Below are 19,203 nucleotides of genomic sequence, written 5' to 3'. Positions count from 1 at the left end.
ATCAATTAGCTTTATATGAAACGTGGCTGTTTTCTCATCAAGGTTTTGTAAACTATAAATGCCGAACCAATCTTCAGAACTCAGCCACATACCGAAAGAAAGAAGACCAGAATGTTGAAGAGGGCGGTAATGAATGAATGAACTTTATTACCCGTAAAGTATAAAAAACACAAAGTACGGAGTATTATAAATAAACAAAAACAAATACGATAAACAGCGAAGGAAAACAAAATTCAAACTAACAAAAGACAACATGGACTAATTAACCAGTATCAATATGGAAAAAAGGCTGCAGAGGGTCATAAACGTGAATAAAGTTGATGGTCTTTTTACATAAATCATCACTGGAAGACCGAATCCGAGAAGGTAAATCAATTAAACCAAATCGAGCTATTATTTTTTTGTTTCGGTGCCATCTAGGAAGCCGGAGGAGGAATTTGCAATATCTGAAATAAGCCGTACGTAGAGTATGTCGATCTTTCTTACGAAACAGATGAGCCATGCCTGATAAAAACAAAAGCACAGGGGCACAATAAGCGTTATAAATCATGCACAAACCGTTGCGGTTGTAACGACTTTTATTTGGGGATATTTTACCGTAAGCGACGCGTAGGTTTTTCACGGCTTGATTCACTAGGGATGAACAGGTAGTGGAAAGTGTTGGGCCGAAACACAGACCAAGCCAACTAACTAAAGAAGAACATGGTAGAACTGCAGTCCCAGCAACAAATGGAGCGACCGCATAATGGCTATTAAAACAAATAAACTCGCATTTAGACGCAATAACTGACAGTCCAATCTTAGATAGTTCATTGGTTAATATAGTAAAATTAGAAAGCAATCCACGGCGAGTCCGGGCAACAGGAAGAACGTCATCTGCATATACAATAGAAGACAAACCAATATTCCCGTAAAAAGCAGAACTTCTTAGGGGACGCAGGCACGAGGCAAGCACGCATTTAAATATACTAGGAGACAATACGGCACCTTGCCGAACTCCCTTATTAATTTTTACCGGGTCAGATATTTGGCCATTCCAGGTAACGTTAATTTTAGACTTTGAATACCAAGACGACAATAAACTTATATAAAAAAAAATATAAACTTATATAAACTTATATAAATAAAAAACTTATATATATAACTCCCAGATATTTTGTACAATTTATTCTTAAAATACTCATATCAGCAATATTAAGTCTGTCTATCCAAGGGTAATAATTTGAGCTCCTACCATATAATAAAAAGCAAGAATTACTATAATTCAAATTTAACTTATTAAGCTTCATCCACTTTTGAACAAACTCCAGACAAGAGCTAATACGACTCAACAGCTGAATCCCTGTTTGTGCAGCCACAGTTATATGAGTGTCATCCGTAAAGCTGGGAACAATATACGAAATCATATTAAAAGCTCTACGTAACTTACTATACTACTATACTTAGTATCTATATTACTTAGTATCTTTTAGTATCTATATTTACTTAGTATCTACTACGTGTATTTACTTAGGTTCTAAATTTTCGTTTTTTTTTCTTTTTGGCTTTCAAGATAATCAAACCAGCTTTTAAGTACTAAAAAGTCAATCATATTTTTACGATTGGCTTTCAAAAACTTAGGAGCCAAAAGGTTGATAAGCTAAGTAGCGACGATAATGTTTTTAAGTAGAATCTTACTTTAAGATTATATGTATATATTTATATATAACCCACTTACATAAAAACATAAATAGTGGAGTATAGACAAGCGAAAATCACCAATAACATTAGACAAAAAAAACAACAACAATACATCACCAAAAATAATTAAACGACAATAACGTTAAATTAATAATTTTTATGAAAAAAACGAATGAAGCTATGATTAGGCGACAATCGCCGATACGCTGTTTCCGAAATCTTTTTTGTCTAACCAGTCAGCTTTTCAGTTATAATCGGGAGGTGAAACGTTTTTATTAATTTTCTATTCCTATACCAAATAGGAAGATAAAGAAGATATTTACAATTTACAAATACAGAAAGAGGCCACCCGAATATCACTAAAATCCTTATTCCTAAATATAGGATAAAGCCCAGAAAGGTAAAGAACAGAATGATATGAAAAAGTAGAATACAGCTTTCTAAGCAATTATTAAAAAGTGTTTAATTAATTTTCCATTTTTTTTTCAAATTGAAAAAATATCATTGGCTCCTCATTTTTAAAAGCCAACTCAACGGATTCTATAGAAGCAAATTACAGCCAACAAGCTAAAATGAGGTATACACACAGTATTTGGTTTTAAAAAACCTAAAAGCCAATTTAGGAGTAATAGGGGTTAAAAGCTAATATTGACTTTTAAATTTCCTTAAAACCCAATGCAAAGCCACTAATGCATATTTATTTTAGTCAACTGGCTTTTAATCAAATGCAAGTTTAAAGCCAAAATCCTTAAACCATACCCTAAGCTAGCTTCTAAAGGGTTTTAGTCTTTATAAACCCAAACACTAGGTAGAACAATGGGGAACTTTCTTTTATAAGACCGTGGAATTTGAACCTCAAATGAATATTTTGACCCTATATCTAATGGCGTTCCTCAGTAAAACACAAATGAATACATAAAATAAATGACATTAAAATAATTTTATGGGTCGTATTTTCATTTTTATACATAAAACTCAGATATACATATATATATATATATATATATATATATATATATATATATATATATATATATATATATATATATATATATATATATGTATACTACTACTACTACTACTACTACTAATAATAACTCACTGCAGCACCAAGCCGCCTGAGGCCAACACAGCTACGCACGCTCCTCCTCCAACCTAATCTATTTAAAGCCTCCCTCTTTACACCCTCCCAGGAAGTTCCCATTTCCTTTAAATCCTTATTTATGACATCCTCCCAACCCAGACAAGGACGACCTGCTTTCCGTTTAGCCCCAGACGGTTGGCCAAAAAGGACAATCTTCGGTAATCTGTCATCCTTCATCCGTAGAACGTGGCCTAGCCATCTCAACCTTTCTTTCATTATAGCCCCAGAAAGCGGGATTGAACCACACTTTTCGTACAACCTACTGTTTGAAATACGGTCAGTCAGCCGGGTACCCAGAACAATCCGTAGGCAATTTCTCTGGAAAACATCTAGTAAATTTTCATCTGCTTTTCGGAGTGTCCATGCTTCAGAGCCATATTTGACCACTGTCATCACTGTAGCTTCCAATATTCTAATCTTGGTTTGTTGGCTTATCTTTCTATTCTTCCAAACTTTTTTTAACTGTGAAAAAACACCCTGAGCTTTAGCTATTCTACTTTTAACATCTTCACTGCTCCCACCATCTTTACTAATAATACTACCAAGGTAACTGAAGCTCCCAACCTGATCAATCTTTTCGTTACCTAAGGTCACCTGTTCATCTTCACTTATTCCTAGCCTTAGTGACTTAGTCTTCTTAACATTAATTTTCAAGCCTATTTTAGAACCCTGAACTCGTAAAACCTCTAAAAATTCATTCATTTTGCTCACACTTTCATCTAATATGCTTAAATCATCAGCATAATCTAAGTCCAGGAGCGTTCTTCCTCCCCATTTGATTCCATGGTCTCCAATTGCCTTTCCTGTGCTCCTTAAGACGAAGTCCATCAAAATGATTCATATAAAGGGGGATAGAACACAACCCTGCTTAACTCCTGATTTAATACAAAACCAGTTGCTAACCTCATTTTCTACCTTAACCGCAGCAGTATTATTCTCGTACATAGCGCAAATCACTTTAATGTATTTTTCTGGTATACCATATAACGATAAGACCTTTGTTAACGCTGTTCTATCAACAGAATCGAAAGCTTGCTCATAATCGATAAAACTAAGGACCAAAGGTGTATATATATATATATATATATATATATATATATATATATATATATATATATATATATATATATATATATATATATATATATTTGCCTGTCTATGGATTATTCTTTATGGTTGATTAAATAAAAAAACAAGTTTTTTTAACGGGAAGTAAGGAGCGACATTAACACTTAAAACGAACAGAAATTACTTCGTATATGAAATGGCTGCTTCCTCCGCTCTTTACGCTAAAGTTTGACTCTTTCTCTTAATTCTACTTTTTAAAACAGAAAAAAAAACTTTAGCGTAAAAGAGCGGAGGAAGCAGCCCTTTCATATACGAAGTAATTTCTGTTCGTTTTAAGTTTTAATGTCGCTCCTTACTTCCCGTTAAAAAAAATTGTTTTTTTTTATTTAATTTCTGAACGTTTTTGAATTAATGCATGTTTTGTTTTTGGCTCTCCGCAGATGAATAATTAAAACGAAATTTACATTTTTTTTTTTTTTTTTTGGCTAACTAGGTTTCTCGTAGTTTTGATCCAGTAATTTTAAGAAAAAAAGGAGTGGGGGAGGAGGCCTAGTTGCCCTCTGATTTTTTGGTTATTTAAAAAGACAACTAGAACTTTTAATTTTTTACGAATATTTATTAGTAAAAGATATACGTAACTTACAATTAGCTTACGTAACGAACTTCTGTATTTTCATGTTTTTATTACATATATGAAGGGATTCACCCCCTCGTCAGTACCTCGCTCTTTACACTAAAGCTTAAATCTTGTCCCAATTTCTTAAGAATGACCCCTGAATCACAAAAGCCGTAGAATAAATAGTTGAAATTAATAAAAATGGTTTAGCGTAAAGAGCGAGGTATTAGGAGGAGGTGAGCCGATCATACACGTAATAATTTCTGTTTGTTTTAAGTTTTAATGCTTCTCCTTTCTTTCAGTTGAAAAAACTTTTTCATATTTATTTTTTAATTGTTTTTTTTTAATTATGCTAGAAAATCCTGCTCTTCCTTCGTGAAACTTTTCTTCCCCCATGACAAATTCCTCCAAGAAAAGTTCCTCCAACATATTTCCCTCTTCTCAACCCCCCCCCCCCAACCTAAAACTACCCTAGAAAACGTCTGTACTCTTCCAAATAACCATTACTATATGTAAGCACTGGTCAAAGTTTGTAATTTGTGGCCTCTCCCACGGGAACTGTGGGGGAGTAAGTTGTCCCCAAAAACATAGTTATAAGGTTTTTTGACTACGCTGAATAAAATGGCTATCTCAGAATTTTGATCCGTTGACTTTGGGAAAATAATTAGCGTGGGAGGGGGCCTAGGTGCCCTCCAATTTTTTTGGTCACTTAAAAAGGGCACTAGAACTTTTCATTTCCGTTAGAATGAACCCTCTTGCAAGATTTTCTGACCACTGGGTTGATACGATCACCCCTGGGAAAAAAAACACAAAAAAAAACAAATAAACACGCATCCGTCATCTGCCTTCTGGCAAAAAATACAAAATTCTACATTTTTGTAGATAGGAGCTTGAAACTTCTACAATAGGGTTCTCTGATATGCTGAATATGATGGTGTCATTTTCGTTAAGATTCTATTACTTTTAGGGGTTGTTTCCCTCTATTTTCTAAAATAAGGCAAATTTTCTCAGGCTCTTAACTTTTGATGGGTAAGATTAAACTTGATGAAACTTATATATTTAAAATCAGCATTAAAATGCAATTCTTTTGATGTAGCTATTGGTATCAAAATTCCATTTTTTAGAGTTTTGGTTACCATTGAGCCGGGTCGCTCCTTACTACAGTTCGTTACCACGAACTGTTTGATTGTGTATGGCTATGCTGTTTGGCCTATGTGATTGTATGGATGAGTAGGGCTAAGGCCTCATTCAAGTGCTGATCTATATTAATCACTAATTTAGGAAAACAGTCTTCCTTTTCTCCTTCTGTCTCTTTTTTTTTTTTTTTAATGTGTTTGTGCTGTTGCATTGGTGATTTCTCTTTTCGTTATATACATATATATATATATATATATATATATATATATATATATATATATATATATATATATATATATATATATATATATATATATATATATATATATATATATATATATGTATGTATATATATATATGTATATATATATATATATATATATATATATATATATATATATATATATATATATATATATATATATATATATATATATATATATGTATATATATGTATATATATATATATATATATATATATATATATATATATATATATATATATATATATATATATATATATATATATATATATATATATATATATATATATATATATATATATATATATGTATATATATGTATATATATGTATATATATATATATGTATATATATATATATATATATATATATATATATATATATATATATATATATATATATATATATATATATATATATATGTATTTTATATATATATATATATATATATATATATATAAAGTATTTATAATAAGTGGATATAAAATTCAACTATGTTTTGCTGAAGACAGCCCTTGGATATATAGGGTCAACATATTCATTTGAGGTTTGAGTTCTACTGTCTTACAAAAAAATTCTCCATTGCTCTACCTATTGTCTGTGTTTATCACGAAAAGGCAGTTTGGTCTTCGTCGCTTTTTAGTCTCTATTGACCCAAATCATGAACTCTAAGACCCGAAACTTTAATTAACGTTACAGAAGTGGACGCATAAAATCACACCTTAAATAATGGGTTGTGTTGGGTTAAAAGATGGATAGTTAGCTATGTGTTAATCTTAGTAATTCTTGAATCGTGTAAGAGCCAACAATTAACTTGGGGTTAAAACTCTTGGAATACCCTTGGAATAAGGTGAAAACCCTTGGAATAAGGAAAAGTAGAAAGTGGAGTTAATCAGCTTCTCTATTGTTGAGAGCTAGTAGTAGGATTCTTGAGTAGTGGGTAGTGAGTAGTGAGTATTGTTGAGAGTTATAGTAGAAAGTGGAGTTAATCAGCTGCTCTATTGTTGAGAGCTAGTAGTAGGATTCTTGAGTAGTGGGTAGTGAGTAGTGAGTATTGTTGAGAGTTATAGTAGAAAGTGGAGTTAATCAGCTGCTCTATTGTTGAGAGCTAGTAGTAGGATTCTTGAGTAGTGGGTGGTGAGTAGTGAGTATTGTTGAGAGTTATAGTAGAAAGTGGAGTTAAACAGCTGTTCTATTGTTGAGAGTTGACATGAATATTATTTATTCACAACGTTTAAAGCATGCTTCATGTTTTAAATTATGTGGACCTACAAGTATCCCTCATAATTATGGATGATCTGAAATGAAATGGAGAATTTGAAGCGAATTCAATTATGTGAATCGTTGAAATAATTGTGAGTAATTTCTGAGACCACATTGGTTAAGCATGACAAAACAAGAAAACACAAAAAAAGGAGGTAAAAACGAAAAAAATAGAGGAAAATGGAAATATTTCAGTCGCAACTCTTGCTCAGTCGTTCTCAGCGCAAAAATTCCATCGGAACTTTCTAATTTTTCTAGTTTTTCTAATGATTGTGAAAAAGATATAGAATTTAAAAGATAATTAATTTGAACATAATGCTTAAAGAAAGTAATGTATATGTTATATCAGATTCATTATATCAGGTTATATCACACTAACAATATATAGATACAGGTCCATCGGAATGTCCTGCGTTTTCTTGTTTTGTTAATGATTGTGAAGAAAAACTGTAGAATTATTTAATTTGGATCAAATGCTTAAAAGAAATTTATGCACACAAATAACATGTATGTTATATCAGATCGAGTATAGATAGTTTGTTTATATTTTTCTGATCTCCATTTGATATCTTTTCTATTTTTATCGCTAATTTACTTTCTATTAACTCCACTGCCATGAATTTGAAAACTATCTCTAAAAAGCTCAAGCCAACATGTGTTAAAGTAGTAATTTGATATTCTCTGGAGACATGGACGGAGTTACTGAAGAGAAGGAGTGCCAGTTCACTAAAAGATTGGGGGAGGGGTGTCAATTTTGTTGTTGTTGCAGTTATGGCACAATAAAGTATTTTTTTGTTGCCCCCTTCAAATCTAGGAGAGGGGTAACTGCAACCTTCTCACCCCTCCTGTTGTTGCCCCTGCTCAAGAATAGGTAACAGACGAGAACGAAGCACAGACAATATAGGGTTAACCCAGATCACATGTTTTCCAAACCATGCGTACTTTATGTATAATATAGACCAACCTAGTCCTTAAATAAAGTTTTTTTTTTTTAGTGACGTCGAGATAACCCCCAAACATAACTCTTTAAAAGACAGAATGTCCAATATTGGGTATGCCACACCCTTGGTTGCTGCTGGGAGTTCCGACAGCCTGGCTACACAGAAAGAGCCAATTGTTAATATTATTGACCCTACGCATTCCAGTCGCCCAAGTAGCTCTCTCCAAATCAGCAAGAGTTTTCCAATCAATAACTCCGAGCCAGGACCTAGTTCTTTTAGAGAAGATGCCACTGGAGTATCTGCAAAATTAGATATGATACTGAAGAAGGTAAACTTTTACTAATTTTTCAGTTCTTTTTTTACTCAGTACTTTTTTGCGTAGTGCTTCACCTCAAAGTAAAGACTTTATTTTCAGTACTAAGCAAGGGCAACAATATTTCTCCTTATTTGCTATTTTTGCATGTGGCTTAAATGTATTCTTGATACCTGCCTTTGTTTGACAGCTAAGTACTACCTGACGCAGATACAGAGGGAGATGGCGAGCGATCCCACCTCTGAGTCTTGTGAAAAGGATTTACCTACTGCCTTGAGAATTTACAAGGGGGCTGATCTCAGAAAAATATTATTTTGACCACTCCTTTACCGTGCCATTTTCAGGCTTTCAATTTCAACCAAGCCTAGTCAAAGACTAGACAGTGCAAAGACTTGTCAAAAAAAATTGTTTTAGTTTACTTTGATTCTTGATTCTTCTGTAGGTACATATGAGCATAATCACCTATTTGAATCTTGCCAGGGATGGTGGTAAATATTTGTATAGTTAAGTGAAGGGAGTAAGGGGTGAAACAGGATACCTGTTTTGGTCATATAGGTCTAACCATTAGGAATAACTATGTGATATATTCTTCAGGGGTAGGTAGGGGTCGGTAATATGAAAAAGTTCATTTCTACTCTCTTAACCGCAATTTTCTGAAATAATTTATGAAGAGCCTCCCACCCTTCAGTCCTCAAATATATATTAATTGCTTTCTCATGTATCTATTGCTACTATTACTAACAACTCACCGTAGCACCAAGTCGCTTAAGGCCAACACAGATACACACACTCCTCCTTTATCCTACTCTAAACAGTGCCTCCCTCTTTACACCCTCCCAAAAAGTTCAATTTCTCTTAAATCTTTCCTTACGATATCCTCTCTCCCCAATCGGGCATGACCTACTTTTAGTTTTGTCCTAGATGGTTGGCTGACAAGAACGATTTCTGGCAATCTCAGGATAAAAACTTGATAAAAATTGAATATCAGGTATCTGGTATGTATTATATGAGACTAATCATAAAGTCCAGAAACCTTACTCTGGGAAATCATGCAGAGGGTTTGAACAGAAGATATCTTTCCATGTGCTTGGGTTACAGAGATTTGTTTTCACGTAAAAATGCTCATTTTCAACATACAGTAAAAATTACTCCCAAAAAAATCACTGTATCATTGACGAATAATGGGCTTTTTATTTTTTTTATTTTTTAACTCAAGAAGATAAATACAAAGGCTATTCTTTTGCGGTGACACCGGCTTAGCATCCCTGGCGGAAAAGTCATTATTTATTCACTTGCTAAGACATTTATTAAATGAATTTATTAAAATTTTGTTTATCTTCTTTTATCGTTAAGCATAGCCATTGGGGGGTCTAAAAACTTGTCATGCTTTGGGGAAGATGTTTGTAAGTTTGATTTCTGAAAGATTTGGAAGATTTTATCAAGATTTTTGTTTTTTAGTGCATCTAGTATAATACTGAGATAAGGTGGTGCAGAAGTCACTCTACCATGCAAAATGAAATATTTTCTTGTCTAATAAATTTCATTTTTATTTTCAGGATTACAGAATTAGAGCAAATTATAAGTCCAATTTTTATAGTTTTTATGGCACTTGGTATCTACCAAGTGACGGTTAAATCGGAAAAATTAGAAAAAACGAGGTATTTTTAACTTACGAACGAGTGATCGGATCTTAATGAAATTTTAAATTTAGAAGGATATCGTGTCTCAGAGCTGTTCTTTTAAATCCTGACCGGATCTGGTGACATTGTAGAGAGTTGGGGGGGGGCTAAAATCTTGGAAAACGCTTAGAGTGGAGGGGCCGGGATGAAAATTGGTGGTAAAAATAAGCAGAAGTCCTAGATACATGATTGACATAACCGAAATGGATCTGCTCTATATGGGGGAGTTGGGGGGGGGGGAGAGTTAAATCTGAAAAATTAGAAAAAATGAGGTATTTTTAACTTACGAAGGAGTGATCGGATCTTAATGAAATTTCATATTTAGACCTCGTAACTCAGATCTCTTATTTTGAATCCCGACTGGATCCAGCGTCATTGGGGGGGGGGGAGTTGGGGGGGACTGGAAATCTTGGAAAACACTTAAAGCGGAGAGATCAGGATGAAACTTGGTGGGAAGAATAAAAACAAGTCCAAGATACGTGACTGACATAACTGGATCGGATCCGCTCTCTTTGGTGGAGTTGGGGGGGGGGAGTAATTCAGAAATATTAGAAAAAATGAGGTATTTGTAACTTAAGAATGGGTGATCAGATCTTAATGAAATTTGATATTTAGAAGGATCTTGTGCCTTAGAGCTGTTATTTTAAATCTCGAGATCTTGTGCTTTAGAGCTGTTATTTTAAATCTCGACTAAATACGGTGACATTGGGGGGAGTTGGAGGGGGAAACCGGAATTCTTGGAAAACGTGAGAATTAAAGTATCTTTATCTTGCGAATGGATGATCTGATCTTAATGAAACTTGATACATAGAAGGATATTATGTCTCAGATGCTCCATTTTCAATTCGAATCGGATCCGGGGACATAGGGGGTTGGAGGGGGGGAATAGAAATCTTTGAAAACGCTTAGAGTAGAGAGACCGGGATGAAACTTGATGGGAAGAATAAGCACAAGTTATAGATACGTGATTGACATAATTGGAACCGATATGTTCTCTTTGAAGGAGCCGGGGGGTGTTAATTAGGAAAAATTAGAAAAATTGAGGAATTTTTAACTTAAGAACGGGCGACCGAATCTTAATGAAATTTGATGTTTAGAAGGAACTCTTGTCTCAGAGCTCTTATTTCAAACCCCGACCAGATCTGTTGACATTGGGGGAGTTTGAGGGGGAAACTGGAAATATTGGAAAACGCTTAGAGTGGAAAAATCGGGATTGAATATGGTGGGCAGAATAAGCAAATGTCGTAGATATGTGATTGACGTAACCGTACTGGATCCGCTCTCTTTGGGGGAGTTAGGGGGTGGGGTTCAGTGCTTTGGCGAGTTTGGTGCTTCTGGACGTGCTAGGACGATGAAAATTGGTAGGCGTGTCAGGGAGCCGCACAAATTGACTTGATAAAGTCGTTTTCTCCTATTCGACCATCTGGGGGGGCTGAAGGGAGAGGAAAAATTAGAAAAATTGAGGTATTTATAACTTACGAGTGGTGATCGTATCTTAACGAATTTTGATATTTAGACGGACCTCGTGACTCAGAGCTCTTATTTTAAATCCCGACCGGCATTAAGCCTCTGATTTTCCTTTTAAATCAACCTATTGACTCTTAGAATTTTGCTAGAGCTCATACCATATGAGCTCTTGGCTCTTGGCTCTTCCGGCCTCGTCACAAGTGTCAATATGAGCTTTTAGCTCTTGTTATTAATATAGAAGCAATTTTAAGAAAGATTGGGATATATTAAACATTTCGTGATAAAGAACTGTAAGTAAAGAGAGAAGTGGCTGAGTAGTGACCGAAATTAAGAATAGAGTTTTGATAACATTACATGCATCAAAAGAGTTGAACTTTTATGCTGGTTTAAAATATACATAGTTCTCTAAGTTTTAATGTTACCCAGGAAAAGTTACATTCCCGAGAAAACTTTCCTGATTTTTGAAAAAGGGGGAAATAGATCCAAAATGTCAAAGGATCTTAATAAAAATCGCATAATGAGATTCAGCATATCAGAGAACCCTACTTTAGAGATTTCAAGCTCCCATTCAAAAAATGTGGAATTTTGTATTTTTGCCAGAAAAAAGATTATAGGTGCGTTTTTACTTGTTGTTGTTTTTATGTTTTGCTTCTTTCCCATTTATATGCGTATTGATAGAGGGCTCACTTTATTGGAAATACTAAGCTCTGATGACCTTTTTAAGTAACCAAAAAGATTGGATGATAGCTAGCCCCCTCCAACATCCCCCCTCCCCCCTTCGAAGTCGTTCTATCAAAGCTTTATAGCCATTTTTTTTAGCATAAAACGTCCAATAACTATTCATTTGGTGATAAAAGGAACCCCACAGTTTCTTGGGGAAAAGGCTGGAAGTTACAAAATTTAATTGTTTATGTTCAGTATTTATTATTTGGAAGTATATAGACATTTTTATGGGGGGGAGATTGGGAATTTTCTGCCTGGGAAATTTTTCATGGTGATAATTTTCTGGGGGTGAGCTTTCCAGGGAAAATGTTTACACTGGGGAAATAACCAGAATTCCTGTGCGAAATTCTTTTGTCACTTTGCCTTTGCTGACTAAATTTAACATATGGATATTTTCCGGGGAAGATTTTAATCGTGATTAGGAACTATCTGGAGAATTTTTCCATGGGATGGGGGGATCTAACATGGAAGAAATTCTCCATACGAGAGTTTTCCATGGGAACAATTTTCAACTGTGATTGGGAGATTTTCAGGAATATTCTTTAGAGGGGGTTTTCTGACAAGATTTGTAAAAATATTTAAACCCAGACATCGCTTAAAAATTTAGAGGGGCTACCTCATTGTCAGGTAATGGCAACATTCATTTATTTTTGTCTTAAAAAGGGATAGGATGGAGGACTGACCTCTTCCCCGATCTTAAATGTGGGTGCCCATGTTTGAGTTAGCTAATAGTGAAAGAATTTTTTTCAAGACCTATTTATATATCTAGGTAGTTTTCGCTTTCTCCCAGGTCCCCCTCACTTACTTTGAAGTGAGTATTATCTGCTCAACCGACAGGGGTGTCGTGAAGAGGCTATCTTAGCTTATTGTCCCCTGGTTTTGCTAAAATTATCTTTTTTCTGTGCCAAAAAAGAATTGGGGAAGATGTTCTTTTTCTCTATATAGCCAAATTTACGACAAAGAGAACATCTTCAAGAATGACAAATACAGTATAAAAAAAACTACCAAGAATCTAAAAACTAGCTTAAGCAATAATTAATTTTGATATCCATAAAAACTCAAATTTTTCAAGCTAATATAAAAAAATATTAAACAAATAATTTAGTATCTGCCGGATCGAAAAATTATAGCTTGTTCTAATGAATAAGAAAAGTTCTTATTCATTCTAAGTTCTCTAAGTTCTTCTAAGTTCTCTTTCTCATTCTAAGTTCTCTTCAGAGAACAGGCAAGGCCGTCAAAACGTTAAAAAATAGGTGACTTATGCAGATATACAGGAGAAAATATGAAAAAATTCATAAAAATCTAAATGTTTAGAGGTAACTGGATAAGGTCCCTACTTTTTTTATTAGCTTGAAGTCATTATGAATCTTTGTTTGTAACTCATAATCTGGGCTTTCATTTTTGCTTTTTATGTACCATTGTGTTTTCCTTTCTTGTGTTACCCGTATTATGTCAGGAAAAATGCAACTTTTTAAGTCCTGTTAAAAATTCTGGCTTTAACCTAAGAATTTATGTTGATTAGGTATATAACGTCCCTAATATCCGATTCTATTGTTATTATCGTTAATGAGTCAATGTGTGGACTCACCAAACCTAGTCGAAGCTCAGCCGACAAGGGCCTGTTGGTTCAGTATCTCCCCCTCCCCCACTTGCCAAAAAATGAATACAGCCAGTGGTTTGCGGACTAGGGGCTAATTATCTCATCCTAAACATATACCTTACCAGCTGTCGGACCTTAACCCCCACAATTATGTCCTTCAGGTTAACATCCAATTAAGAAATGTCGTCAGCCGACGTCTAAGTCCAGCCGGACATTTTTTCTATTTATTAGATGTCTTCCTGCTTCCATCGCCACCTGAAATTTTGTTAAATGAGGAATTAGCTTTTCCGCCTTACTGGACCAACCTGCTGTCATTTTAAATAAATTCAGCCTTTTATTGTAAATTTTGTTTTTTAATTTTAATTTATATATTTATTATAGGTAACTTCTTTAGATGCTGCAAGGGAGACATCTGCACAAAATTTCAACTTCATTGACCCTTTCATTATATTATCATCAATCAATAAAATTGTTGATGACAATCGCACTTTAAAAGAAGAAGTCAAAGAAAAACAAGGAAAAATTGAAAACTTATCTGAGAAACTTGCAGAATTGGCATTGGCTTTGAAATCTAAAATATCTGATGGAGGAAATGAGGAATTGCATGCCAAAAATCAAAAATTAAGTGAAGAATTAGAGGAGTCGCAAGTTCAGTGTTGCCGAATGGACGAAGAGATAATTGCTTTAAATTTAAAAATCTCCTCATTAGATGGGCAGCGTCAAGAAAAACATAGAGAAACAGAAGGTAAATCATAGTAATGTAACTACTACTACTACTATCAACTCACCGCAGCACCAAGCCGCCTGAGGCCAACACAGCTACGCACGCTCCTCCTCCAACCTAATCTATTTAAAGCCCCCCTCTTTACACCCTCGCAGGAAGCTCTCATTTCCTTTAAATATTTTTTGTGACATCCTCCCACCCCAACCGCGGACGATCTGCTATCCGTTTAGCCCTAGACGGTTGGCCAAAAAGGACAATCTTTGCAATCTGTCATCCTTCATCTACAGAACGTGCCCTAGCCATCTCAACTTTTCTCTCAACCTTTTAAGGTTAATAGAAATAATATTTTTAATTAAATATTTTATTAATCATTCAATTACCAAGGACGTCAAAACAAAACATTTCTCCCTCCCCAGCACACCTGCTCGTAACTGAAAACTGATTTATTAAAAATATTTTTTTGAAAATTAAGAAATTTCTTAGGCAGTTACTACATTTTGGTCAATGTTGCCACGTTGAACGGTGAGAATAAACTAGAAAAACTAATTAGTTAAATTTGACATTTCTCCCTCCCCAGCACACCTACTCGTAACTGAAAACCGTGATTTATTAAAAATATTCTTTTGAAAATTAAGAAATTTCTTAGGCAGTTACTACATTTGGTCAATGTTGCCACGCTGAACGGTGAGAATAAACTAGAAAAACTAATTAGTTAAATTTGACAACGCTTTTAATCGGTAAAAACGCGAATATTTACAATACCTTTTATTGAGCTGTACCTTCATAAGCTGTTTGGCGCTATTTTTGCTAATGTTTTAGCTTATTTTTGCTAATTTTTAAACCATATTTTTTTTCTAATTTGGCACCACTGTGTAACCGAAAACTGCTTAACTGCATATGGGAGATTTTTTCATTAAAAACGAAATTCTCATTTTTGAACATTTATTCTTAATTACTTCATTTTAAAGAACCCACCTTATGATTTTTTTTTCAGTTTGTGCTTATCACCATGAGGGCGATGCTCCACTAAAGACCAAACTGCGACCCGCCTGGTCAAAGTGATAAATTCTACTTTGTCTACTTTGTCCTTGTCTTGGGAACTGTTGGCAATTACTTTTTGTGTTAATTTGCAAAACTTATAATATTTGATCTCTGGGACCAACTTAAGTTAATTAGGCCAAGACTGGCCTATAGAAATAAAAGATACTTGTCAATTTCCATCTAACCAATTCAAAAAATCGTGTTTCATTTTTACTGTCGTGGGTACCATATGCTTTCCCTGCTGTCGGACCTAACCCCCCCCCCCCCCAATGTCCCCCAGCTTAACATCCAATTTATTAAATTCTCCAGTCGGTATTTAATCTCGGCCGGAGCAAGTGATTAAGAACGAAGCCTAATGTTTTCAATTGGACTCCAGAATTTGAAATAGTTCAATTGTTTTTTTTCTGTTCAACTTAGTACTTCTGACAATTAAGAGACTTTGTTTTAATCAAAAAGTGCCTTCTTCTAAGTAATGCTAAAGAGTACTGGTAAGGCAAAGAGAAAATATGGTATGTAAAGAAGTTAAGAAAGAGGTAAGTCAAAAGAAAAAAAAACTGGTAAAGAAAAATAAAGAGTAGAAAGAAAACTGGTAAAGGAAACTCATGTTTGTCTCTGAGAAAGTAAAAGTAGTCGACGCCATCTAGCGCTATAGAGCAAAAGTACAAGACTAATTAAAATAATAAAAATACTTTTTTTTCTCTTTCTGTTTGGGGTTTAAATTAAGTCAAAGATTAAGGAGTTCCTCTGGGCAAAATACCACAATAGATATTAGAATTCATATTCTTTGAAACAAGCCCATTCTAATTTTGTTTTTCCATCCATAAAAATTATGTTAGAAAACGACTGTGAGGATAGTGCAGGGACCGCTAAAAAAATGTTACTGTGATATATCTTATAAAAAAAAGATAATAAAGGGTCTGTCTACTACTACTGCTAGTAACTGTTCAAGTTACAAGTTGCCTGAGGCCAACACAGCTACCCACAAATCTATTCCGGGATTCTCTGTTTACCCCTCCCAAGAACTTTTAATATCTTTAAATCCTTTCTTACGACCTCTTCTGTTATTATTTGGCAACGTCCTGTTTTTCGCTCAGTCCTCGATAGATGGCCAAAAAGAATAATTTTTGGCAATCTGTCATCCTTAATGTGACTTAACTTTTGCTTTGTTTTAGTCCTAGAAACTGACATTTCTATAAATTAACCATTCGAGGCTAATGCAACAGCACATTTTCATCACCCAACCGAACTTTGTGGAGACTTCACTCTGTACTCTCTCTCTCTCTCATGAAGTTCCGAAATTTTTTAAACTTGTTCTTATGATGTCTTCCACCCTCAATCGAAGATGACCTGCTTTTCAGTTAGACCCAAATGGATGGCCAAAAAGAACAACCTTGGCTATTTGCTATATTCCATCTGCATACCGCGTCCTAGCCAATTCAATCTTTCTTTTATTATAGCCCTAGAAACTGGAAGAGTACAAAATCTCTCGTACAGATTACTGTTTGAAATGCAGTCATTCAAACAGGGGCTCAAAATTATTCGTAGACAGGCCTCCTGGACAGCATCCAACAGATCGTCCTGGACAGCATCCAACAGATCCTCCTGGACAGCATCCAACAGATCCTCCTGGACAGCATCCAACAGATCCTCCTGGTCAGCATCCAACAGATCCTCCTGGTCAGCATACAACAGATCCTCCTGGACAGCATCCAACAGATCCTCCTCCGCCTTACGAAGTACTGACATTTCACAACCATACTTGACCACAGTCATCACTGTAGCTTCCAATATTCTAATCTTGGTTCGAAGAGTTATCTTTTCTTTTAATTATTTTAACTGTGAAAGAACACCCTGGGCCTTGGATCTTCACTGTATCCAGACACCTGTGAAGACATGCCTGACACCAATTTCACTTTGAATAGACACCTCGGGTCTTGATTATTGTACTTTTTACGTCTTCACTGCATCCATATCATAGTGTAAAGCGGATATCTGACATTTATATAATTTGAATAAAATCAAATGTTTAAATCTTTCTCTTAAACGGTTGAGAGGATAGAGATAGATAGAGGATAGAGGATAGGATAGAGAGGATGAGAGGCAAAGATGACTATGATAATGTTACTTTAAGCAGATCTTAGAAAAAAAGAAGAAAAAGATTAGTGGGCGTATCCGTTGTTCGCATAATTTTAAGTCAGAGCCAGAGCCAACTTTCTAAGCTCTTAGTGAAAACAAATTTTTCCTTTGATACTTATTAACTAAAAATTTGAGGATTTACAGTAGTCATGGCTTCAATTTTAGCAGCTTTAAGATAAAATGCAGAAACATTTTATCCCAATGATGCTGGGTCTCCTTACCTCTTGTAAAGTAACGACGCTGTATCTCACTTTTTTGTGTGGTATCACGCACCTGCACAACATCTTTTATAGATATTGCTTAAAATGGGCCACAAGACCATGCCTTGGGGGGACACCGTTTCCTCTCTAGTTGTCCCGGAATGTCAGAATCCTTGCCAAATACGTTCACCATCTGTTTTCTGTCTCTTAGAAACTGAATCACCCACAATAATAGAACATGTTTTTCATTGGTACGACATTTAAATGTGTGCCACATTATAAGCTAGTTTCATGTAATAGATTGAGGTCATTAGGTTACTGCTAGTGGTGCAACCATGATGGGAGACTGTAAAGCTCTGGGTCATGGGAGACTGTGGCTCATCGGCTGTATGAGCCATTTTCCAGCATACTTTTATACCAAATTTATTTTTATTCTCATATTCACAGCGCTAGATACTTTAAGGTATCTGATAAGCCACTATTCATTTACCTCTTTCTGAAACCTTGAGGTTTTAAATGCCTGTTGAACCTGTTTTTGAAGGAGTCAACAGAGGGCTTTGCAGGAATAACATCCCCAGGAAGATCCTTCCAGATAGAATTGCAACGCCGGATGAAGCTCTTCCTCAAGTATTCGGTTCTTGGCGTGTCCTTCTTTAGATAATTAGACCAAGCTGTTTGCCTTCGCGTGTGCTTTGACGACTGGACAAAGGGGGGTCATATCTGAGGCATATCTGAACCATAGAGCTCAGATATGACATAGAGTAACATCCCTGGAAAATTTTCATTCCTGGGAAAATGGCGAGGAAAGAGTCTAGGGCACGAAAAAAGGGCTCAAATTTTGAGGTTTCCTGACAAATTGATATGTATGATAGTCACGAATCTATAGACACGAGATAATTAAACCTGAATATAGCCTAGAGGAAAATTGTGGCCGCTCAATGAATAATACCCCACTTATCAATCCTCGCTCTGCAGATTTGGCCAAAAGAAGATGAAACTCTAGAGCAGATATTAAAAAATTGTAATGCTCCATAGATTAAATCTAGTAACTAGTAACTAGCGCCACACTAATAGCACTACCTCTCATGTACCTGAAGTTGGGCCATCAAACCCAGAGGGAGGTCTTCGATCTTGCAGGACTGCTAGGAATGGGCCAAACTCGCACTTTAACCAAAAATAAACAGCAACGAAAAATTTATAAAAGGGTC

General features: G+C 35.0%; 2 protein-coding genes across 2 annotated transcripts in view; both read left to right on the top strand.

Moving 5' to 3' along the window:
- The window catches only part of LOC136036809 (uncharacterized), a gene marked incomplete in the record, with an annotated part of 47,572 nt that extends 47,435 nt beyond the window's left edge, over positions 1-137 (top strand). Inside the window, 1 exon segment of the mRNA XM_065719139.1 lies at positions 78-137. Coding sequence (XP_065575211.1) covers positions 78-137 — 60 coding nt within the window.
- An 8,033-nt stretch (positions 138-8,170) lies between these two features.
- The window catches only part of LOC136037300 (uncharacterized), a 33,269-nt gene continuing 22,236 nt past the window's right edge, over positions 8,171-19,203 (top strand). Inside the window, exons 1-2 of the mRNA XM_065719947.1 lie at positions 8,171-8,440; positions 14,276-14,639. Of these exons, the coding sequence (XP_065576019.1) occupies positions 8,210-8,440; positions 14,276-14,639 (595 nt within the window). The 5' untranslated portion in view covers positions 8,171-8,209. The remainder of the gene's footprint in view (positions 8,441-14,275; positions 14,640-19,203) is intronic.

Source organism: Artemia franciscana, chromosome 16 (assembly GCF_032884065.1).
Source record: "Artemia franciscana chromosome 16, ASM3288406v1, whole genome shotgun sequence".
Lineage (NCBI taxonomy): Eukaryota > Metazoa > Arthropoda > Branchiopoda > Anostraca > Artemiidae > Artemia > Artemia franciscana.
Note: the sequence above shows the minus strand (reverse complement) of the source record. Positions and strands in the feature narration are given on the sequence as shown.